Source organism: Lytechinus variegatus, chromosome 13 (genome assembly GCF_018143015.1).
Source record: "Lytechinus variegatus isolate NC3 chromosome 13, Lvar_3.0, whole genome shotgun sequence".
NCBI lineage: Eukaryota > Metazoa > Echinodermata > Echinoidea > Temnopleuroida > Toxopneustidae > Lytechinus > Lytechinus variegatus.
Genome location: NC_054752.1, coordinates 27,034,778 through 27,060,030, shown reverse-complemented (window position 1 = coordinate 27,060,030; position 25,253 = coordinate 27,034,778). Strand labels below are relative to the sequence as shown.

Genomic DNA, 25,253 nt, shown 5'->3' with positions numbered 1-25,253 from the left:
TGTCGATGTATATTCGCGAGGGTGCCGTTGGCGGCGGAAGCCAAAAAATCTAGGGGGTCCACCTGGAATTTTGGGATGGACACAGGTAAAAATTGGACAAGGACAAAAAAAGTTATCGACCAAAATTTTAGGGGGGACCACCTGAATTTAGGGGGGGGGCGCAGGAAAAAAAATTGACAAGCAAAAAAAAAAGGTTATCAACAGAAATTTTAAGGGCGGGGGTCTGTCCCCCACCTCAAATTTAGGGGGAAAGGACCCCCCCCCAGATCCGCCACCTATGGATGGTGCATTCTGTCTTAGACTAATGGACTGTATACAATCAATAGTTGTGTAGGTCATAGATTTGGAAGACAATTTAAAAGTTCGAAATCTATAAAAATGATTTACCGGTAATCCGAATATGATAGGATATTCGATCTTCAAAGCCCCCCCCCCCCCCTCTAAAAAATCACCCTCCTATTTGTTAATGTATAAACATGTGGTAATGCGGTAAATATATACTTCTTAATAGATACATCATGTATTTTGTACTTCTTTCGTTGGAAAGGAGAACAGACAATAACTGAACCTAAAACTGAAAATTAAATCCCTCTTTTATTTGTAACTAAATTTGGTTTCGCAATGTCCAGCAAGAGACGTAATACAGCTGGAATGTAGGATAGTACAATGACGCAAACCGATGAATGAAGTAGACCTACCGTATATGCCTATTGGAACGAATCAATATTTGATTTCCCTCTTTAGGCTACACTGTACAAAATGAAATGCTAATTTAGCACTTACAGTGCTTGTATATTGACTGCACTACGAGTGCTGAATTTCTAGTTAAAATTTAACGAGAAAATCAGCACTCGTAGTGCAGTCACTATAAAGGCACTTAAATTAGCACTTTATTTTTATAGTGTAATAATTTGTATACACAATTATGTTGTAGCACCATGGAACTATTATGGTTGCAGATTGTTTGAATGTGTTTCATTTTCAAATGCCATTGTATTTACGACCACTTTACTTTGCTCTCTTGAAATGAAATAAAACAAATTGAATAAAAATATCGAATTAAATTGAATTGAATTTAAATTGATGTCATTTATTCATTGTTTACTTTTTAAAAATAAATATGTCTTCATTCATATATTGCATCTTTTCCTTGATATCAGAATGACTTTATTCACCGACTTGTGGTTTTAAAGAGCGAGCATAGCCGGAAGCAGCGAGGGCGAGGGCAGTTGCCCATAGGCGGCGGAAGCGGGGGGGATGGGGAGACGTGCCCCCCCTAAATAAATTTTAGGTGGGGGACGGTCCCCCCTAAATTTTTTGTGATAACATTTTTTTTTTTGGCTTGTCAATTTTTTTCCTGCGTCCCCCCCTAAATTAACGTGGACCCCCCTGAAACATGTGTTGTCCCCCCTAAAATTTAGGTTGATGACCTTTTATTATTATTTTTTTTTTTAATGTTTTTTTCTTGCTTGTCAAATTTTTTGGGTTAATCACTCCTAAAATTTAGGTTGATAACCTTTTTTAGGGGCGCTTGCCCAATTTTTTTACCTGTGTCCTTCCCAAAATTTCAGGTGGACACCCCCTAAATTTTTTGGCTTCCGCCGCCAATGCAGTTGCCCCTCCAGAAATTTTGAAAACATATTTTTGAACTGAAAATTTTCTCAAAAATGAAAATAAGTAGACACAAGGTGAGCGCGCTCACTTGAACACACGCGGTTATTATCTACAACATATGTAATTTCTGGCATCAAATTCGTACCACCCGTACGATCTGTCGAGATATCTCATAACTTTCTCTATATGGTTCAAGATGGGGCGCGGTAGATTCGATAGTGGACAAAATTCTCTATCGTTCAGAGTAAAATTTATTTCCAGAAGTTTTGTAATTCCACTGCTTTTTAAGGGTGAATTTCATCAAGAGTCTTCACATTTTATTAAAAGTCGATGGAAGAGCGAAGAAATAGCCAAAGAATTGTGTGCATTGCTTCTGTATCGACACCATTCATGTAAAAACAATAAATCGTATCGATTTGTGGTTGCTGTTGCCCTTAAAGGAGAATGAAACCATTGGAACAAAATAGCTTGTGTGAAAACAGAAAAATCAAAGAAACAGATCAACAAAAGTTTGAGAAAAATCGGACAAATAATGAGAAAGGTATGAGCATTTGAATATTGCGATCACTAATGCTATGGAGATAGCAAACTGGCAATGCGACACTTGTGAGAACAACTCTCCCATAACTTTAGTATATATTTCACTAGAATTGCCTCTTTTATCACATCTATCCATAAATCATGTGTTGTGTCTACATGAGGGCATGTAATACATATTTTTTAAGAATACATCATGGATAAAGAGTTTGTATCATCATAAGAAAAAGCAAAAAGAGACATTTTGAGGGTATTTTATAGTCCACCAAAGGGAAAGTTGTTCATCAGTGACATCACACATCCTTGTCGCATTGCCAATATGAGGATCTCCATAGCATTAGTGATTGCAATATTAAAATGCTCATAACTTTCTTACTATTTGTCCGATTTTTCTAAAATTTTCTTTATTCTTATTCTTTGATTTTTCTGTTTCTACACAAGCCTATTTGTTCAAAAGGTTTCATTCCCCTTTAATATTTGCCAGAGCTCATGTGAGTAGTGTGCTGACCGGGATTACCCCTTAAACTGTCGGTGAACGGGGCAGCAAGCAGGAGGGCACCAGGTCCCACAGATGAAGCTACACTGTTAGAAAATTTATCCTTAAAATAAAAGAAGTTCCTGCAGCAGAGTCTCGAGAACACCTGTAATCTTACCAGACTGCGGAATCTTACAGGATATTGGTATTTGGTGTGTGGAATCTTACAAATTTTCTTGAATAAAACAGCATTTTTTCCTTTTTAAATAGACCTATTCTTTTAAATTGCGGAAAAAATCAAGTTTTATGAATATACAGAATGATTCTGCAATTGCTTTCTGCAAAATCTTGGTTTTTTTTTCTTGTAAAATCAGGGTTTTTTTTTACAGTGTAAGGAACGATCTGCGAATGATGCAAAACTACATGTATACTTTTGCTTTTGATAATTTATAAAACATGTCTTATAATTCATATACATCACCATTATTGTTATTGATTATTAGGCCTATATAACACTATTGCACTGCACTTCCCACCTTCATCATGGTGTTACCAATGCGATATGATCATGTTGATATTTTTTCGAGTTATACCCCGTGACGGTATATTTTGCACTTGTATTTGAGTGTAACAAAGCTTGCGAAATCTCTTCTACCCAATTATACAGCCTTATGCTTCTCAAATCTTAAAATATAATGTCTTATCTACTGAAAGTAATAAAATAAAATCATTTTTTATATGATAGAATATCTTAATCGGCCCATATATACATATTTAATGAGAGCGCCGCTAAAAACCAAATAACAACGACGTGAGGATGGTGCTCTGGAGAGCTGTGACTTTAAAGGGGAATCCAACCCGAATAAAAACTTGCTTTTATAAGGAAGGAAAAATCAGACAAGTTGATAGGTGAAAGTTTGAACAATATTGGACAAACAACAAGAAAGTTATGAATTTTTAAAAGTTGTAAATATTGGTAATCACTATACCCATGGATACCTCAAATTGGCCGCATATGGGATGTCATAGTGACGTCAGGCAAGGACTACTCTTCCATGTACTTCAATACATATGGCTAAATGTCATTTTCCCCAAAAGTTTTATTAAAATTATATTTTTCTTTCATGAGGACATAAAACAATATACTACCTGGGTTATATTTAGATTTCTGCCCCAGGGGAATGAGTACTTAGGAGAAAACTACAAATCCCTGATAATAAAGTACATGGCCTATGGGAAAGTTTGCCTTGCCCCTTGTCATAATTTACTTACCCAGTTGCCAATTTGAAATCTACATAGTATTAGTGATCTCAATTTTAAAGAAGCTATAACTTTCTTATTGCTTGTCCGATTTCTTTCAAACTTTCACCATTCTGTTTAATTTATTTTTCTCCTTCCAAACACAACATTTTATGGCCAAGGCTGGATTCCCCTTTAAGCTATATGACCCATTGCTATTGGTTAATTAACTCCGCTGTTTTTGATAAAACATGATCATTCATGAAGTGGCTCGGGATGACGTAATGGGCGATAATATTAGGTCAAGAGGGGAATATACTGTAGCTAGGCCTCTCCGCGCGCTTGATCAACTTGAGACGACGACCAAACATATTTTTGCGAAGGATTTGGGTGAAAAAAAACCCTCCTAAATATGTTTAAAAACTAATTATATCTACTAAAAACGAGTAACATGATCCAGTATCTATTTTAAGATTGGTCCTGTTTAGTAGTCTCACCCCTATTTTGATAATGGGAACGTCCGGTGGTATCGCATTCCCAGTCAGTAGTAAACAACTTACGGGGATGCGTACCAGCACATTATCGAGTTAATCCCCTTAATTAACTTGCTTGTTTCCAAAATAGAGGTAATAAAGTGTTCATACTTTATTTTTACTTTAGCAAACGAAAAAGCGCCCCAATGACAACCTCGGTGGCTTCGCAACCTCGATCGCTTTCAAGTTTCTTGATTTTCTAAAATAAAACATCGACCGTTAATGATTTCTTCATTTCACATCGTTTATTAATTTTTTTTCCCGTGATATTTATTCATACACTGACAGACCATGGAACTTTAGAGTAGTAGGTCCACGGACAGACTGACTATGGTTTCAAAATTTGGTTAATTAAAGGGCCTGGTCCGGGCTAAAATATTTATTTCTTAATAAATAGAATACAATTCACAGAGCAAAATTTCATCAAAATCGGGTAACAAACAACGAAGTTATTGAATTTTAAAGTTTACCGATAATTTGTGAAAAAAGGTTATATGCACATGGTCATGAATATTCATTAGGTGGGCAGATGATGTCACACCCCCCACTTTCCTCTTTCTTACGTTATTACATGAAATCATAAATGTTTCATTTTTCATACATGACGTGTGTATATAAATGTCTCCATTACGATAAAATAAGTTGCAGCAATAAATAACTATGCACTTGAATCAGTTCTGTTAGAAAAGTTTTTAATAAACCTAGTTCATAAAGACATGCCTTTTCTTTAAATCTTTAAAATTCAATAACTTCGTTATTTGTTACCCGATTTTGATTACATTTTCAGAATTTTGCTCTGTGAATTTGACTATATTTATTGAGATATAAATATCTCCAGCCTGGACCATCCCTTTAAGATGCAGTACATACAACAAACGATGTCTGTCAAAATCCCATAGTACAATGGAAAAATTAATGTCGTCAGCAATTTGGCTTATAAAATCCTATTTTCATTTGACTATATAGGTTTTTTTTTTAATTTCAACTCAATTTCGTTTTGTATAGTTTTTTTGTAAGGGTATATATTTTCTAAAGAGTGATTCATGTGCTTTCATGATCTTCACACCAAAGGATAATTTACCTGCATCATTGAGTTGATTACAAGAATATGAAATGTTTGGAGCTTGAAACGGAACTGATAATTAAATCAAATACGTAGCGTTTGCATGATGGGGGCAACTTGGACTTGCATAACTATCAATATCACCAAACGTTGTTCCCTTGATTCCTCGAAATATAATACAGCCTACAGCGAATTCATAATTATTGTAAAGTAAATTTCTCCATTCCAAAATGATCAAATGATAAAAAAAATGTTCAAACTGTACATTATTACGGACCTTAATTGAAAATATAAGAACTTGCTGGTAATTACAGCTACATGCAGACTACATACAAATATTCTACCTCCAAAGAGCGATTTGATCCATATTCTTATCGGGTTTTTATGCCTACCTTCTGACCATTCCAGTCGGACTTTCTGTGACATCGTGCAATATTCCTGTTATTATACCACCACAGGTGTTGGAAGCCACAGTGCTTTAATTCATCTCATGTTCCTTCCCTGATCTCTACTCTCTCACGGTGAGTTTCCTTGTATTAACCTTGAACATATATTCACTCTGCAATATATTAGCATATAGCAAAGACCACGCACGCGGGATGCCCCTGAACGGTGACAGCATTTCCCAACCCTGGAATTGGCTCGCGGTCCCATACACCGTGTATTTGTCATGTAGTCTGCTCCGTATATGTTTAGACTTCCTATCTGCTATTTTGCTCGCGAGCTCAGAACTCTCGTTCTATTAATAGACCGTTCTGCGATCGACCGATGTTGATTTGTATAGAGTTTTCCATGCAGAACAATAAATTGTGTCATATAATCAATAATCACAATAGCCATTGTGAAGAAAGTCTATCTGACACCCATGGACGAGACCTCATCTAAGCACACGCAGACAACGAAGCGCGAATTCCGAAGTTTATGGGTTTTGTTGTTTTGTGAAGAGTGAATTAGTTTTCCCACGCCGAAACTGGATGGGCATCTTTAAAGGTCAAGCCCACCCCAGAAAAATGTTGATTTGAATCAATAGAGAAAAATCAGACAAATATAATGCTGAAAATTTCATCAAAATCGGATGTAAAATAAGAAAGTTATGACATTTCAAACTTTCGCTTGTTTTTTTTTTAAATAGTTATATGCACAATTTAGTCACATACTTTTTTTTATTTTTAAAGGATGTTTTATTATATTCTCTCAAATCAACATACATACTTTGTACAAACTATTTGAAACATAATTATAAATTATACAATAAATCCATTACAATATAATTATACAACTTATACATCAAACTTCAAAAATACTAGAAATTAATATACTAATGCGTTTCAGCAATTACAAAATGAAATATTAACAAAATATATGACATGATCAGAGAGAAAAAAGGATAAAAGGAAGAAAAAAGGATTATGATTTTTTTTCTCTCAGCCCTTGTCATTCCCCCCCCCCCACCCTCCCTTGAACACCCCCATCCCCTATCCGGTGGAGAACTGGCTCTGGGCTCCAGTATATGGTCTAATATTTAAGTTTTCCCATTTACAGAAATGGATTGTAAGAGTCCCCCTCTTTGTTGTTAATTTCTTTTCTTTTCTTTGATCCCCCTAATACTATTTTTTATTTCAATCAATGAAGGAGGTTTTTTTAATTCTCGGTTTTTGTAAATAAGATATTTAACTAAAATCAAGACATGATTAATTAATTGATATTTACCTTTACTTTTCTCCTGCTTCCCGAAAAGGAGAGAATCGATGATGTCCCCCACTCACTATTTCTTTTTTTTTTCATTGTTTGAATTATGCAATATTTCAATTTTTACAAATTTGACAAGAAAGACCAATTTGACTGAACCATAAAATGTTGAACAAGGGTAATTTCACATGTTCAGGAAGAAATAAAACTTTGTTTCACAGGACAAAGAGGAAAAAATAAAATATTTCATATTTCATAATATAAAATACAAAGGAAATAGTAAGTGGATGATATCATCAGTCTCCTCATTTGCATTCCAGCCTGCAGTATGTGCATATATTCTGTTTTGTGAAATTAAGCGAATCTTTTAAATGACATCCGATTTTGATGAAATTTTCAGTGTTATGCTTGTTGGATTTTTCTCTTTTTTTGTTGGGGTGGACTTGTCCTTTAAACACAAGTCATGATGAAATCCCGGGGTTGGAAAGAGATCAGTAGCCTATTATAACCGGCACCCAACTTCAACTCCCAGTTATATGGCCTGGGTGACCCACAACAACCAGCAGTTGAAGCAGAAAGTCCAAAAAAAGAATGTGTTTTAAAGTTGGGACTATTCACCCTGAAATAAAGTTTGTTGCAAAAATAGCAGAAAAAATAGTAAAAACATCGGTGAAGGTAAGGTCTGTTAAGGATTAAGAAAGTTATTAGAATTTTGAGTATTGGATTTGTGACGTTATAAACGAGCAGCTGTCCCATTATATTATGTAATATAAAATGCATGAATTTCATTATTTTACTGGTTCCTAATGGCTTATTTTTTTGTTTTCTATTCATGATCGGGTGTGAAATGATTTGTCTATTGATATACAAAAGGTACAGAAAACCATTTTCAGTTTTCTGAGAAAATGACATTTTACTGATTTTTTTTTACCATTCGCTATGTAGGAATGCTACTAGCATATGACGTCACAAATCAAACAATTAGAATTCTAATTAATTTTCAATTCTTTTATTGCCTTTTTCTCAAACCTTCGGTAATATATTCTCATTATTTTTCGGTTATTTTTGCAATTATCTTTCTTGTCAGGGTCGGATCCCCTTCAAAGACCCAAACACTTTTACATTCCGAAAGAGCTACGAGTGAAAGAGTTCTGAAACAGCAGATAGATGCGTGAACATTTCTTTAAACTGAACTATACTCCACCAATAGGCGCGTTCAGACGTGGGATCCTATATACTGGTTTGCGGGAGTTGGTCGGAGGAATGTCGGAGTAACTCAGCGCACTTCTCCGACTCTATGAGCTTCCTCCGATTGTTCCTCCGACCAAACAGCCTACGTCTGGGTCGTGATAAGATCACCATGCATCCTATAATTTTACTCCGACTATATGTTATACCGAGGTTTTTAACCTGACTGCTAAGAAAGCACGAATGCCTGTGAGTAAGCAACCAGAGGACCAATGGCTTAAGGTCCTCTCCGAGGGACCTGGTAATGAGGGCACTAGCGCACCACTTGGGAATCGAACCCGGGTCACCGGAATCTGAAACTGGCCGCTCTGCCGACTGAGCTAGTCTGAACGAGGCTAATGTGATATAAAATAACATCAGTTGTGGTTTCTTGTTGATGACGTATGCCACGGTCTTTATGTTTGAGTGGCTTTCTGCCAAATATTGACTTGCATACCCTTGCATACACCAAAAAAATCATGCCCAGAATCAATGCATGATAAAATCCAGACGTTAAATTGTGTGTCTGTGTGTGTTTTATATATATGTATGTTACAAGTCTCAAATTTAGACGATTCTTTTATCCAGGGCCGACATCAGAATATTGACCTAATTAATTAGATAGAGGAGCAAGAACACCAACAGATGAAGCCATTTTTCGCACGTGAACAATATATAGGAGAATTATTGATTTAAACCATCCAACCATCCAGATCATTTTTACATCTCAGATCTGCTCCATACATAATGTCATACATAATGTGATTAGTTTATTCAAGTTGAAAATAATCATTTATAAGCAATTCTCATCAGAAATTCATTGAAATCGTGTGTAAAAAAGGCAGCAGGCAACACGTACGTCTCATACAAGAATTCTGACAGACTTTATTTTTCAAAGTATTGTTATAGGACCTATCAAGTGTCACGTTGAACTCGTGATGATGAGCACCGCTGCCGATATCTGTTTAGGGGAATCACCTGTAGCAAACATTCCAGGATGATGAAGTATACATTCGTTGTTAACCATGGCCAGAATCAGCAGATTTTATTCTTTTCCTCATTTTATTTTTAACCACTTATCCACATCAGTCATGTCACATGTTGTACCCCCCCCCCCAAAAAAAGAGAATATTTTCTCAAAGTGATTTAAAGCATAGCTATAAATGCCGAATGATGATAGTAACAAAGAAAATGATGATGATGATGATGATAACAGTTATAATAATAATAATAATGTTATAAGTATTGATGATAATAATAGTTATAACAACAACAACAATATCCTACTAACCGATGGGTATATACATGTATATCCTTACCGGTCATTCTTACAAAATTGTTAATATCTTCCTCATGAGGGACCTTTTTTTCCATCGAACCTTTTCGCAAAGAAAAAGCCTGGTACCTGCATAATGTCATGAACTGGTATTCTTCTCAATAGTCAATACTGGAGGTGTAAACTGGAATGTCACAGTCACATCTGCTTATCCGGCTCCAAACCGATCGGTGTTATGTCATTGGGAGTAATATGGGTACACTTGATTGGTCTTGAATCTGTTTCTTCAATGTGACTGTGTCATCAATAACATGCATGTTAGACATTTTCGATTTTAAGTTCAGCGATGTTCTGCCTGTAAATCATGGTAATTTGTGGTGTACGTTTGGATAGGCTGGAAGCGTGTTGCGAATATTCACATTCACCTGTAAACTGCGCAGGATAAGCACTGTTATTAAGGTAAGAAACTGTTTTTCTGAAGAACATTTTCTATATTTTCAAACATCTCGGTATCCCTTTTGTCAAGCCTTTGGGGCTTTTGGGGACACATTTCTCTGTCATATATCTAATACTGACATAATCTATCTCATGTTCCAAATGTATTATATTTCAAGGGCCGCGAAAACGGGGGGAGGTGCTTCAGCCCTCCCCTACTACTTTCAAAACCATGTACAAAAATGTAAAAAATACCGTCTGATTGTGATTGTTAGCATGGTCAGCCCCCCACCCTTTCAAAACCGTTCCTGAAATTTTGTGATGGATACATGTAAGAAAATTTGACAAGCAAAAAAAAAAGGTCATCAACCTAAATTTTAGGGGGGGGGACAAGAGGCATTTTAAGGGGGGTCACCCACCAGAATTTAGGGGGGACGCAGGAAATACAAAAATTGACAAGCAAAAGAAAGGTTATCTGCTAAAAATATAGGGGGGACCGTCCCCCCATCTCAATTTTTTGGTGAACCGCTCCGCCGCCTATGCACAGCGCCTATATGTTTTTATTTGCTCATATTGAAAGAAATAAATGAGTCTTTACACTCTCATTGAGTCAATCAGTCAGTCAATCAATCAATCATTAATTTCCTTTGCGCATGCTCTAGCAGTTTTATTATATTATTATGAAGAAAACGATTACAAATTAATGCATAACTACGTTTGGTGTCCAACAGAAAGACAGCTCCGAGCAATGTGCTACTGTATGCAGGGAACAGGAGGACCGGCTACCCCTTACGAAATAAAAAAAGTTCTGGAAAGAGAGGAAAAGAGAAGAAATTCCCCCCAAAAAGAGTTGTTGTTCTTTTAACTTACTCCCGACGGTAATTAAATTTAGAATTTGTTGAGGTCGATCGTGTCCCCTAATTGTCAAAATATACCAGTCATGCCAGTATACCGCCTATGTGATCATACTTGAGAGTGCATGGAAGCTTATGAAAAAAATGAAATAATTGAAGAATCAATAAAGCTAATATTTGATAGCCCCGGTAGGTGTTTCATAAAGCTGTTCGTAAGTTAAGAGCGACAGTTAAGAAGGACTGGTTAACATTCGGTACGTGCTAAGTAATCACCAATGAACATCATTTACCACAAATTCGCTCATAACTTACTAATAGCTTTATGAAACGGTTCCCGGTGATTTTTTTCCTATACTTGTTTAGTCATTGAGTACAAACGTACCCACAGCATGAACCAATATAGGCCTGTCCAATATTAGCCTAGATAATGAGTGACATATCCCCATGTTAAAACTTTATACATATGCGTGGTAATCAATCTAAATGTCTAACATCAGGGGCTTTGCTCGTATTTTAATTCTCTTTTCATGCCAGTCGAAATGTTGATTGACCCAAGGCGGTAAAGTTTACATTTTTCGTTTGGTTTTAGGTTTGAGTGGACAAAGTCCAACATTTTGTTTTCAAGATCATGAATGATGACGTGTTCTTACGTGTGTGACTTGCCTTACACGTATACCCACCTACAAAATGAGGTTATTAATATGCCATGGTGAAGTCCCTTTTTGTGCTGTAAGCTTATAAACGTCAAATGGGCCTCCGGGGTTAGTTGGAACAAAATTGAAGGGGCTAATTGGAACATGTTCCAACTTATCCCAAACATAATGCAATACAAATTGTGTTTTTCAACCAAAAGTCATAAATGTATGATTATTTTTTTACTTTTGTTGGTTCAAATAGATTTATTTTATGCTATTTATGATCGCAAAAGAGTCCAAACAAAGTTCATGGAAAAAACAAGGGTAAAAAAACTAATACAAATAAAAAAAAAACACCAAAGAAAATATATTTTTTGCAATTTTTGGTGGATATTTGTTATAAATGTGAAAATTGATACTCTCACCAAAAATTAACATTCTACTAGCTTAATAAGGCAAAAACATAAAAAAAAATTAAGGCAAATTTCATATGCTTATTTGCATAATTAATTAATGAAAAAAAATAAACAATTAATTTTTGTCTTATAAATTTGATGCAGAAAGTACATGAATTTGCTGATAGTACACTTAATTGCATGTAAACTCAAACGCACCCAAATATGCGGAATTCTACTACACAGTTTGCTTGCGTGAATGGCCGTATACTAGAAAACATAAAGTTCAACGAATCCACACTTTAATATTTTGAACTTGAATAAAATAAAGCAAATAGGCTAAAACCGTGTAATATTACAGTTTCAAGTAGTTTTAGTATAATTCTTAATTGGCCATGCAGTGTTCCAACTTACCCCATACCATGTTCCAACTTACCCCGTATTGGGGTAAGTTGGACCGTTTGCGATGGTCTTGGTCAAGGTGAATTTTATCAGTAACCATAATAGAGTAAAACAAGTTATGGGGTACATTTGAAGCCCTTAGATATATGCTTCAAGTTGATATATTGATGGTTTCTCGAATAAAATTTATTTGGATTTTACAGCCATTTTTGTCATAAATGTTCCAACTAACCCCGGTCTCCCCTATTTCGTTTTCGGAATAACGCCACAAATGTTCGGATTAAGGAACCCTTTTTCGTTTTCGGATTAACGAACATCGAGGTATATAGGCAGTTTACGTGTTTCGGAAATACGAACCTTTGGAATTTCGAAGTGTAACCGAATGATTTTGTGATATTCCAACTCCAAATTAGTGCATTTCTGGGCGCGTCACCAAGATGTCCTCCGTAGTTGCAAGAACTCTTTTTAGAGCCTGTTTGTAGCTTGCAGTCTCACGGATGTCCCCGCAATGAACGTCGGAGATCATTTTTGTTTTAGACGTCGCGAAGACGTCTCACTTCAAGGCACTCGAAGACATCGCTATTACTGAGTAGAGGTTTCAGGGAGTTTCTGATATTCTCCCTTAGGTTGTCCTTCATTGATCGATTTTGCATAAAAATGAGACGTTATGGTGACGTCATCATTTTAATCAAATCATACATAATTATATAATTTTACATCATGACATTATGATTGATTTTCAGTTGTGGGATTCAAATAAATTCACATTATTTCTGGATTTTTTTGTACAACTGTATACCCCTTTACCCCTCTACTCTCTTTTCTGTTGGCCTAATTTTCTTTAGAATTTTGTAAATATTGAATATGATTCTTTTGATTTATTCCATTAAACATGCAGATATAATAATTTATATAGTAAAGTATTAAATCATTTTTTTATTTTCAATCTTGCATGACAATTACTATTTAAGCGCCAAGAGTATTTTCCCGCCATGGACTTGATGGAGAAGCTCACTAACTGTCGATCTAAGCGAGAGAATGCCCGGTATCGTGTGTTCTGCTTCCCCTGGGCTGGTGGGGGATCTGGATTCTACTCCAGTTGGTATCAGCATCTACCCGAACATATCGAAGGTAAGTGGACGTCATGATACAAAATTTCAAAATTATAACAATAATAAAATCTGGATAAATGATAATACAACACCTTGTACCAATCGCAATAATAAACCTTCATTAGAGTTTCCCAAAATAGATGTAGGAGCAAAAAAATAAAAAAAAATATTCATGATATTTCAAGTAAACAATTCTATAGACTACACTATCTTTAGATTTATCGAGCACTAACAGATGCTATTTGTATTGGGAACAGATAATTGGGTTACCATTAGATCGAAAAAAAAAATTTTAAAAGAAACTTGTGTCACTGTAAAGACAATAAATGGAATGTTATAACAGATGGGAGATGCCCGCATTGTTACGTGGACGAAGATAATAATGTACATGCTTTCGTTGAGTGTAAACTAAATAAGAGATTGTTTTCTTATTTGACAACAATAGCGAAGTTGGAATACAATGTTGACCTTCAAGTAACAGAATTGCATTTACTTAAGGCCCACAAAGAAAGCGGGGGTGTTTTTCTTCTGGGGGTTGCTTTTTTCTCATTATTTTTTCATTTCTTACAATTGCTTTTTGGTGTATCTACAAATGTATACTTATAAGAAACAAAACAGGAAAAGATTGTCGAGAATTTAATTTGGAATATTTGTTTGAAAAAGAATTATGTAAACATGTGATGTGACTTTGAATGTTCAATTATGTATATAATAAATGCCCATGTGGGTTAAAAAAAAACAATAATAAACCACATTTCGCCAGGCGCGGATGTAGGAGATGAAGAGCATGCCTTGACCCAATTTGCTCTTGTCGTACTTTTTTCGACAGGAAAATGCTCTGTGAATAGAACTGAGGGTATCTATTTTGTTTGTTTTGCTTGTTGTGGTGGTTTTGAGGGGGGGGGGGTGTCTGAAAAGGTGCCCTAAGGGGGGGTGGAGTGTGTGAAACACACAATGTGCAATGAAAGGTTTGTTTATTCATGTTGAGAGAGAGGGAGAGAGACACTAGCGTACCTAAGGGGGGGGCGGACTGTCCCATGACGAGAAGTTGAAGACCTTTTTTTTTTGCTGTGAAATGTCCTTTATATCCTGTTTAGGACCTTTTTTTGCTTGTCATTTTTTTTCTGACACGAAATCTTTTATTTGTGGTTGTAGACCTTTTTTGCGGACGATATTGCCCCCCCCCCGTGGAAAATCCTAGGTACGCCACTGGAGAGAGGTTGTGATTAATTCTTACTATTTCAACTGTAAGATAATTGTAAATATGACAAATTGAAAGTGAAAAATAAAACAATTGAATTGAATTGAGGTGGGGAGGCGAGGAGAGATGGGGGTGGAAAGTAGGAATTAAGGAACCAATAAATAAAGGGCAAAAGAAAAAGCGAGGTTCTAGACTTAATTTTTTTTTTTTTGGGGGGGGGGGGCTTGAACAATTTTCGACGTTTGTTTATTCAATACAATGAAAATGGCCTATTGTGGATAGCCTTGTGCATACTGGTCAAACAGCTGGTCACCTCCCCCCTCCTATACAAATATATATATACATATATATATATATGGTCATGCGTCATGAGCTCGCCCCCCAAAAAGGGTGGTGCTGTTACACACTTTGGCTTCGTGCTATAGTAATTCTTAATTATTTTCAAAACCATAGAGGCTATTCCAACAAATTTAGTATCATTTAAAGCTGAATTAATAAGGCAATAGCCTGGAAAGTTCCATTGCTGTAGACTTTACAGAACTTGAGTTATAGCTCTCAAAAGTCAGGACATCAGAGGTGATGAGGGGTGGTGCCGGAAGCGGCGCCGCCTGTACAAAGTCAATGGGAAAACATCAATATTTTTGTCAAAACTTGGCCTAAACCTACAAACTTGGTATCAAATTAAAGCTAACATACTATCCTTTACTGTCTAATGATTGAAAAGTAGATTTGGCCATGTCATAGACCTGTGATATAAGGTTGAAACAAAAATCTGATACATTTGCAATGTCTTTATTTTGACATTTCTTCCAGATTGACACATATTTGAATGACAGTTAAGCACTAAACTTGCATCAATTAAAAAAAAACCACTTCCTACAATTCTGAGGGGATGAAAATACTGCTCAGTATTAAGGCAAATCATCCAAATTATTAATTGACAAAGGTCACTGACCTTCAAACATCCAGAAAATGTGTTACGAATTTTAGAAGGTTAAGCATTATTTTCTTAAAAGCACCAAGTTTGTACATCTTCACTGATGTCTTATTACACATTCATGTATACATATTTCACTAAATACACACACTGACATTAAACAATAAGTGTCTGTGTGAAAATTGAAATGGTCAAATTGACATAATCTACCTCAAATGCTATCATACCAAACTGCCAAAGGACTGCATATTATATTTTGGCTATGAACTCATTAAAACCCGCCATGGCTTTAAACTATGAAACACAGACTATGTGGATATAATGTGTGCAATTGCACTTTAGAAACTTCTTTCATGAAGCTGCAGTAGTCATATAAATTTATGTACGTTTGTACATACAGTATCTGCAAACTTTTTTCAGTCTTTACTCCTGAACCTATAGACATTGTCTCTTGCATGTCATCATCACTTGGCAGATCATTGTAATAAGAGCCTCGGTAAGCAAATTGTGTAACTTACATTTCAATTGTTACATTTCCTTTGAATTGTTTATGTACCTACATGTACCATCAATTCCTTTTAAAATGTTAATAACTTATAAATTCTGATGTACAAGGTAAAGAAAACCCAACAAATCTTGGTAGTGCAAGAATTATAACACCTGATATAAAGTATACGATTCCTGAAATGCATGATTTTTGGGGGCTAAAGTCGGGGTCAATTTTCAGATCATTAATTGAACATGAACCCTACACAATATTGTTAGAAAGGTCTGAATGTGTTCTGTCATAATATAGCATTATATTTGTCATAGGGGGACTACACAAAATTTTATGACAAAAACCATGAGATTAAAAAAAATATCAGAATTTCCCTATTCAAGTCCATGTAAAACTGTGCCCTTACACCTAATGCTATTTTTGAGTGCAGATTTGGATTCCTTGTGCAATTTCCTTTCAGAAAATGTATACTTTTGCTATCATAGGGTGTATACTTTGTCAGATGAATGTTTTTAAAGTTGAAAGTGCATCGCGGAAGCAAAAATCACCATGTAACGCAAAAGGGGGCGACCTCATGACGCATGACCTACTGCATATATATATATATATATATATATATATATATATATATATATATATATATATAAATGTGTAAGGTTATACATGTACAACAGCTTTTGGCAACTCTTTTTTATTTAAATATTGTAAAGAAACGGATGAAGAGAACAATGGTAGGCGTAGCTTAAATCAAGGTTCCCCGGAGCTATCTACCCTTTGGAAAAATTGGTGATGCCGAAATAAATTTTCACCAATTTTTCCAAAGGGTAGATAGCTCTGGGGAACCTTGATTTAAGCTACGCCTACCATTGTTCTCTTCATCCGTTTCTTTACAATATATATATATATATATATATAGTCTTATGCGAGGGAGAGAACGACCGAGCGGAATAAATATCACATTTTTTTTCAAAATGCTTGAGAATGGTTTAATGCATAAAGGCCTGATGGGTGTTATGTAATATGTAGATGAAGATATTTAACGATAAAGTTAATTAAGATCAGTGGTAAAAACTTTGATTTTTAGAGTATTTGACGACATGAATGGAATACTGCATTAATCAATACATATATAAGAATATATATGGGGCCTACATACTTATATTTGTTTTCTTTTTGGCCGAAATTTGTTTGGGGGATTGAGCATTTCAGTCCCCACCCCCCCCCCCCCAAAAAAAAAAAAAAAAACTGCGCCTGAGGCTAGCCCAAATCGTCACAAAATAGATTACTAAACATTTCAGAGAAAAAAATAAACAATTACAAAATAATCAATAATAAAGTCGGAATGAAAGGAAAGAATTACAATAAAAAAGAGATACTTTGTTGAACATCAAATAAATGATAATGGGAAAAATAGAACGAAATTCATGAAATAATTGGAATTTAAACGAATATAGGAAGTGTGAGAAAATTCATTCAGTTGGCCATGTTTCATAAACGTGGAAATAACCTCCGACTTCCAACATGGCATGTTTGAATATATATTTTACGCAAATCTACAATCACAATGAAGATTTAAACTAATTCCCCCAGCTATATACATATTTATTTTGTAAATGTATAGTCATGCATGATCATGAGTAATATCCAATTGATTTGTATTTGAATAACATTGTTTTATTCGTACCAACCTTCACAAAATGATGACTGAAAATAGGCATCATATTGGATGTGACCTTCAGTTGTACTTTAAAAAACTCCGTAAGTCAAAGCGAAACCAATAGTCTGCATTGATTCAATTAATCTTGATAATATACAGAATAGACCGGAAATGCAAAGCTTTATGCGTCACAAGATCATGAAGAGAAATCCATTCCATTCTCGTTATGTTAGAATCTCAACTGTCTATCTTGGAATCACGGGTCCATTTCCTTTAACAAACCACAATTACGTTAAATGATATTTCTTTTATATTTATTCATTAATTTATATTACCTTACATTTTCCTTCATTTGAATGCTGCTTAATTTTTCCCCTTTTTTCCTTTAAAGGAGAATGAAACCATTGGAACAAGATAGCTTGTGTGAATACAGAAAAATCAAAGAAACAGATCAACGAAAGTTTGAGAAAAATCGGACAAATAATGAGAAAGTTATGAGCATTTGACTATTGCGATCACTAATGCTATGGAGATAGCAAAATTGGCAATGCGACAAAGATGTGTGATGTCACTTGTGAACAACTCTCCCCATTACTTTAGTATATATTTCACTAGAAGTGCCTCTTTTATCACATCTAATCATAAATTATGTGTTCTATCTACATGAGGGCATGTAATACATATTTTTAAGAATACATCATGGATAAAGAGTTTGTATCATCATAAGAAAAAACAAAAATAGACATTTTGAGGGTATTTTATAGTCCACCAAAGGGAAAGTTGTTCATCAGTGACATCACACATCCTTGTCGCATTGCCAATGTGAGGATCTCCATCATCATAGCATTAGTGATTGCAATATTCAAATGCTCATAACTTTCTCAATATTTGTCCGATTTTTCTCAAACTTTTTTTATTCTTTGATTTTTCTGTTTCTACACAAGCCTATTTGTTCCAAAGGTTTCATTCCCCTTTAAGTGTGATTTATGTGTCCTTTGTTTTTGTATGGTGGTTCCCAAACGTTTTTCATCGAATTTTCAGGAGCTCCTAATCCAACGCTTTATCAACGTATGCATAATATGTATGTTTTGTAATGATGATTGAAATAAACCTTTGATAATAATAATGGTAATAACATTTATAAGGTGATATACAGGTGATTGTTAGCGCTCAGTTTTCTGACTATCAACTTTAAATTACCGGGGTAAAACAAAAAAAATGTAATCTTAATGAATTTTTTAAATGGTAGAAAAAGAAGAAATAAATTGAAAGAAAGAATCAAATGAAACAAACTAAGATGTGCACCTCCATAATTATATACCCTCCCACAACTGATAGGCCTTTATATTTACTATTTTGTCAAAATCATAAAAACTGTATTTCTTTAGTTTTTTTTAAATTTCTAATCAAGTCATTTTTTTATTGGTTTGCAGTTCATGGTATACGTTTGCCTGGTAGGGAATCACGATTTCAAGAACCACTCTACAGAAATCTGGACAAGATGGTCAAAGATATTGCTACCACTCTCTTACCGAAGCTGAGGACAAAACCGTTCGTTTTCTTTGGGCACAGGTAAATATAAATTCCTTTTCCCTTATTAATGTTGCTTTTTATGATCACTTATTCATGTTTTCCTTTGTTAGTAAAAAAAAAAGAATACGTATGTTTGGAAAGAGAAACACTTAACCTAATTTAGTGGATAGATCGATTCTAAAAATAGACATTAATACATATTTCATAGTTGGCTTCCCGCCAAATTCAATTCGGCTTTCCGCCAAAGTCTATTCGTCTTGCCAGCAATGTCTATAAAATGAGTCAAAATATTGATCGTTAATTCACTCCACTTTTTTTTCAGAAAGTTTGAGTCTCGCTGACATGGGTGTCGATCACGGGGGGATGGGGGGGATATATCCCCCCCAATATTTCAAGTGGGGGGGATGGCCTGTATTATCATCCCCCCCAATGATTTAGGGTAGAAAAATTATAATAATGATGATGAAAAAATGTAAAGGTTGATCATGATGATCATAGTATGCCATCAATCTGTTTGTTTCCCTCACAATTTGTGTATATTGTTATTAAATAAAAACATTCTTTTTCAGGACTATTAAACAGATGGGTGGAGGTTCAAGATGAAAAAGAATGAAATGTTTATGTATGTGATATTTTTTAACACATGGCATAAAAGGACCCCAACGAAAAACAACTTCAGTTGATAGGGTGTTCCATCCCACCAGTGGCGAATAAATTAATTTTGATGAATCAATTAATTCAAAAGGGTGGAAAAATAACAGGAGTAAAAGGGTGGCAAGATAAATCGTCTAAGCGGTAAGCCCGATGGTGCACGAGAAGCCATACAGTTTGAAATTTGTGCTAGTCTTAATGGGTCCGAATCTGCATTTTATCATCGTGCATTGAGAAAAAAGATACTGCCAGTCGGGTTGTATACACAAAGGCGTTGATCCTCAATAATTCTGCATGTGCCACTAAAAAAATAAATAAGATTGTAATGTTACACTGAAATCAGAAAGCGCGATTGAGGTACCAACTCGATTTTGATTCATAAAATAATTGTGCTCAAAATGTCTGCTTTTCAGATTGGAATATAAAAATTTTCAGCTCGCGCTTCGCGCTCACATCATTTCTGTACCAAAAATCCATACTTTTCCTGATGAAATAAGTGAATAGAATGTCCCGTTTTCAGTTCTAAACCTCAAAAGAACTCCCGCTTCGATTTGCAATAATCTTTTGTTGGATACATATCTTCTTCTTTATTAAAAGCGTCCAATAATCTGTCATTTTTTTTCCAGATCGATATATCAAAATTTTCAGCTCGCGCTTTGCGCTTGCATCTATTGTTCTTCTAGACAAACATCTTAATCATTGGTACCATAAATGCTTAGAATATCAAGCTTTCATGTCAGAATATAAAGAAATTTCAGCTTGTTCTCTAGTCAGATACATGTATTTATCCTCCTCATGAGTTACTACAAACAAACCTAAACAGGTACATTTTTCCTGTTTTCATGTCATACTAAAAAATTTCAGCTCGCGCTTCGCGCTCGCATTGTTGGTGAGGGTGAGATATGTGTCTCTTTCTCATGAGTCATATATATATTTATATATATAGACCTATTTGTGTGTGGGTGAGTTTGTTCGTTTTGTGTGATAGAGCGCCTTTGGAACGTTGATTCATGATTTTGCCCCCCCCCCCCCATCTGAAAAATGGATCGACGCCCCTGTGTATACATCATGCTCAATAAACAGATTACTATGTACAATTGTACATGGTCCAGACAATTTTTGTCATTTTTTTTCTTTCGCATGAGTTTAGAATAGGCTTACTTGTAACACAAATTAAATTTTCAAAAAAATTATAAAAGTAAAGTACACTACAACAATGAAGGAATTTCCAAGAACACCATGCATATCAACCACTCCCAAATGTCCTAACTTTTGATTTTAGTGGGGGTAATGTTGAAAGATCCCCATCCACAAGAAAATTTGTGTCAATCATCCCCCCCAACCAAGAATACCGATCGACACCCATGCTCGCTGATACCCCAAAAATGACCAATAATAGTTTGTCTTTCTTATCTCATATACCGGTACTTATACAAAAATCATTACTATTAACGTCACTTTTTCACAAGCAATTCAATTCGTCCATTATTGATTATAAGTAAGGTTTTTCATTTCATTTATTGTTTCTTCAACTTTTCATGAATTATACAAAGTAAAAAAAAAAACACGTAATGCGTCACAAAATATTTGACAACAATAAAATTGTTAACACGGTTGTGGGGGGGGGGGGCTGAGGTTGGAAGGAAACGCATGATCCTTATATTTTTTTGTGTATTTTTTCTCTGTTTCAAAAAGTATGTGTTTCAGTTGAAAAAGACAAAGAACATATTTTCATTTAATTTAGTGAGTATTCATTAAGTACATGTATTTTTTAATACCTATTTTAAAGGGAGAAATCTGTTTGAGTGAGTCTGGCAATGTATTCCAAATATCAGGCCCATGATGTCTGAGTGTTTTATGTGCTTATAGTGTAGTGTCCTAGGATTATTTAAGATTTGCATTGACGTTAACAACATAACCTATTTTTGTCATCTTTTTTCCTGTTTAGTTTCGGCGCTCTTGTCTGTTATGAAGTCACTCGCTACCTTGTAAAGAATCACAACTTACAACCCAACCATCTTATTGTCTCCGGTACATTCGGCCCCCACGTGAGTATCACATTATTTGTTTATGTCCCCCCCCCCCCACAAACAAAGGATAATCCTCTGCCTCGCCGCCCGTGGTTATTATAATTATTCGGATTATGATTACTTTTTCCCTCAAGCCAACTCGATCACGCTGAATACATTGAGTGAGAAGAGAAAATAAAGGAGTAGAAAATTCAGATCTACTTTAATTAAGAGATGGTTATTATTGGCAGTTTAAACCATGCTAAAGTAAACATAAAAGTACTCGAGACTTTGTAAAAAACCAACAAATCATTGAAAAATAGCCATTCTGAACATTTTTTTTTAATCTAACGAAAGAAATTTTGAGTCTCGTCCAATTAAAGTATACTTCGTTTAACACGTACATGATCCCAGCACCTAAAAATCGAGGATGGGACACAGCATTTGACTATATTCTCCTAAATATGAACTTTGAACTGACACATTTCCAAACTTTCAATAGTGACACATTGAAAGGATCACATTGATTCGAAATTGTAAAGTAATCAAAAGAATTATTCAATAAACCTTTATACTTCAAACTCTCAATAGGAAATGAATGAAGCACATTAAATAGTAATAGAATAAACATGGTGATTGTAGCCCTGGAGGATTCGTTTAATTTTTTTTATTTCCGTTTTTTTTGTGGGGGTGTTTTTCTTCTGGGGGTTGCTTTTTTCTCATTATTTTTCTTAATAATGATGTCCCCCTCTCTCTCTCTCTCTTTTAATGTCACTCTTGCCACGCTTTCAGTCAGAATTACGCGCCCAACATCGGATCGGGTGGACCCGCATGACCGATAAGCAATTCGTTGCTAAGTTACGAGAACTTGGAGGGACACCCCCGGATGTTCTTGAAAACCAGGGGCTGATGAAAATATTCCTTCCCAGTTTAAGGGCTGACCTTGAAATTGCTGAACAGTACGAGTGAGTTATCATGCTTCTTTTCCTCTTACATTATTTGTGATCACGGATAATGCACTTTTTCCTCAGCCCCCACCCCACTTCAGGGCCGCGTAAGCGGGGGGGGGGGGGGGGCTGCACTTTCAGCATAGTGCACCTTCAATCCATTCCACGGGTTCTCTCTCTCCCTCTCTCCTCGCCCAACCCTCCTCCCTTTATTCTCGAACATTTCTTTATTAATTGAGATTGTTGCATCACATGAGAAAAATAAAATAACAATTTTGGTTTACAGCATCAATTTCGGCTCTATGTAAGGATCAAATGTATGTCTCCAAGCAGTTCTCATATTTAGCTAATCAAATCCACTCAAAACAATGTTACTTTCAAATTTATTCTTATTTTGTTTTCCAGCGAACCCGCCCCTGCCGAGCCGTTCATTTCTTGCCCACTAACCTGCTTTAATGGGAAAGACGATCGTGGACATCCCCCAGAAGGTATCTATGTTTGTAATTCTTTTTTCTCTTCCATTTTTTTCTTTTTCTTCTTTTTGATTGCCTACTTTCTCTTCTTTTTCTGTTTTCTTCTTTTCTTATCTTAATCCTCGTCTTTTTATTCTTTTCTATCACCTTCGTTCTTCTTATCCATCTATTTCTTCTTCTTTCTTTTTATCTTTCTTCATCTTCTTCATTTTCTTCTCTCTACTTCCTCCACTTTCTTCTTCTTTTTTCTCCTTCTCATCCTCCTCGTTCTTCTTCTTCTACTACTACTGCTAATACTATACTACTACTACAACTTCTTCTTATTATTATTATCATTAAAATATTATTATTATTATAATAATCATCATATATTTTTGCTCTCACTAATTTTCGGCCACTACGGGCAACTGTTTTACATTCTTCATTTCTTTTCTCTTCTCTGTCTTGTTTTCCTCTATTTTTCCCACTTTCAATCGTTTGTATCTTTATTTCCACCCCTCAAGCTTTACTAGTCCCCATCCCTCACTATTATCAGTTTGATTTTCTCATGTATACTTCCTTAGCAAAAAATCTTTATTCATATCATTTTGATGACAGGTTGGGCTGAGGCGACAAGCAGTAAAGAATTTCACACGGAACTACTTTCAGGCGGACATTTCTTTCTCCTAGATGAGCCCAACAAACGGAGGATATGTGAATACATAGCAGGCATTCTACCAAATATGTAGCAATTCAATTCAATTCAAATAAACATTTATTTTCCTCCATTTTACAAAATTACTTCATTATTGTTCACAAGAATACACTTCAAATCAATTTCTATAAAGAACATAAATATAAACAACTTATGTGTAAAGAGGAAGGCGTATGTCCCTAGAAGCACATGCTTGTGGCGGGATACGCCTGTGGACAAATATCTACAATACACAAAATACAATACAAAGATAAGAAGGGCTAGGAAAGGAGAAGAGAAGTATAGAAAAGAAAACGGGAAGAAAACGAGAGAGGGAGAAGTGAGCAGGAAGGCGGGCATGAGCATAGGCCTATGTCTGATATTAGGCATAAAATAAGCGTATGTATTATATTATATTATGTGTTTGTGCCCCTGAAAATGTAAAATTGTAATTCTCAACTGCTTGTCAGCGTTTTTATGGTTTCTAATTTAACTTGTTTTTTTTAAGTTAAGTTTCTTCTTTTTAATTGGAACCTTTGTGATATCAAGTCTTGAATGGATTGGTCAGAATGTGTTGGTGAATATTATGTCCAAATTATTGATTTAGAATCTACAAAATTTTGGTTGATTTTTGTCATTATTTTGGTCGGTCCCATTTCACGTACAGATTAGTTATTTGACCAACTAATCGGCTACTGCCAAATAATTGTGTTCTTTAGCCTATAGGCCTTTAATATGAAATGCATTGAGACAAATTAGGGTAAACCTGTGAAAAATAAAACAATAAAAACTGATCGGGAACTTATTACTCAGATACCTTTATAAATTGAAGATGACCATCTCAACTGACTACAGCCTTAACATAACAAGAGCATCAGCAGCAGCAATGTCAATAAGAACTATAACTATTGCATTCTTAATCGTCATCGCGTTGCAATTCCATGTTTAAAAATAGGGATATTGATTGGAATCATGAAATTTAATGTCAAGTGATTACGTCCCACCTTTTCTTGTTTAATCATAAAAAACAAGCCCTATATACACCTACATTGAACAGACTTAGATAAGGATAATCTAAACCCATGTTATGAACGTGGGCTGTGGAACGGGGTTGAAAGTGATGTGTGGACTAAGTATAGAGCTATTAACAGCTCGATGGACTAAGTAAGAAATTAGGGCTACCATGC

At 35.2% G+C, this 25,253-nt stretch overlaps 2 protein-coding genes across 4 annotated transcripts in view; one reads left to right on the top strand and one right to left on the bottom strand.

Annotated features, from left to right (window-relative positions):
* LOC121426048 overlaps positions 1–5,941 on the bottom strand; it is a 13,480-nt gene extending 7,539 nt beyond the window's left edge. The window contains exon 1 of the mRNA XM_041622188.1: positions 5,854–5,941. The gene's annotated coding sequence lies outside the window, so the exon portion shown is untranslated. The remainder of the gene's footprint in view (positions 1–5,853) is intronic.
* On the top strand, positions 5,894–25,253 carry LOC121426049 (S-acyl fatty acid synthase thioesterase, medium chain-like). 3 transcript variants are annotated; one of them, XM_041622190.1, is made up of 7 exons: positions 5,894–5,982; positions 13,346–13,505; positions 19,214–19,352; positions 21,913–22,012; positions 22,766–22,938; positions 23,326–23,408; positions 23,991–25,253. In XM_041622190.1, exons 2-7 carry the CDS (start codon positions 13,367–13,369, stop codon positions 24,119–24,121), a joined length of 765 nt encoding a protein of 254 aa, XP_041478124.1. In that variant the 5' UTR covers positions 5,894–5,982; positions 13,346–13,366; the 3' UTR covers positions 24,122–25,253. The 3 variants fall into 3 exon arrangements, with proteins under 3 accessions (XP_041478124.1, XP_041478125.1, XP_041478123.1); XM_041622191.1 differs by lacking the exon at positions 5,894–5,982 and adding an exon at positions 9,809–10,112 and having other exon boundaries at positions 13,321–13,505; XM_041622189.1 differs by lacking the exon at positions 5,894–5,982 and adding an exon at positions 9,812–10,112.

Excerpts from the sequence above, each read along its gene's own strand:
- LOC121426049 (XM_041622190.1), top strand. The coding sequence starts at position 13,367 with ATGGACTTGATGGAGAAGCTCACTAACTGTCGATCTAAGCGAGAGAAT. Across the intron at positions 13,506-19,213 it reads TCTACCCGAACATATCGAAG|TTCATGGTATACGTTTGCCT; the intron begins GTAAGTGGACGT and ends ATTGGTTTGCAG. Across the intron at positions 19,353-21,912 it reads TTCGTTTTCTTTGGGCACAG|TTTCGGCGCTCTTGTCTGTT; the intron begins GTAAATATAAAT and ends TTTCCTGTTTAG.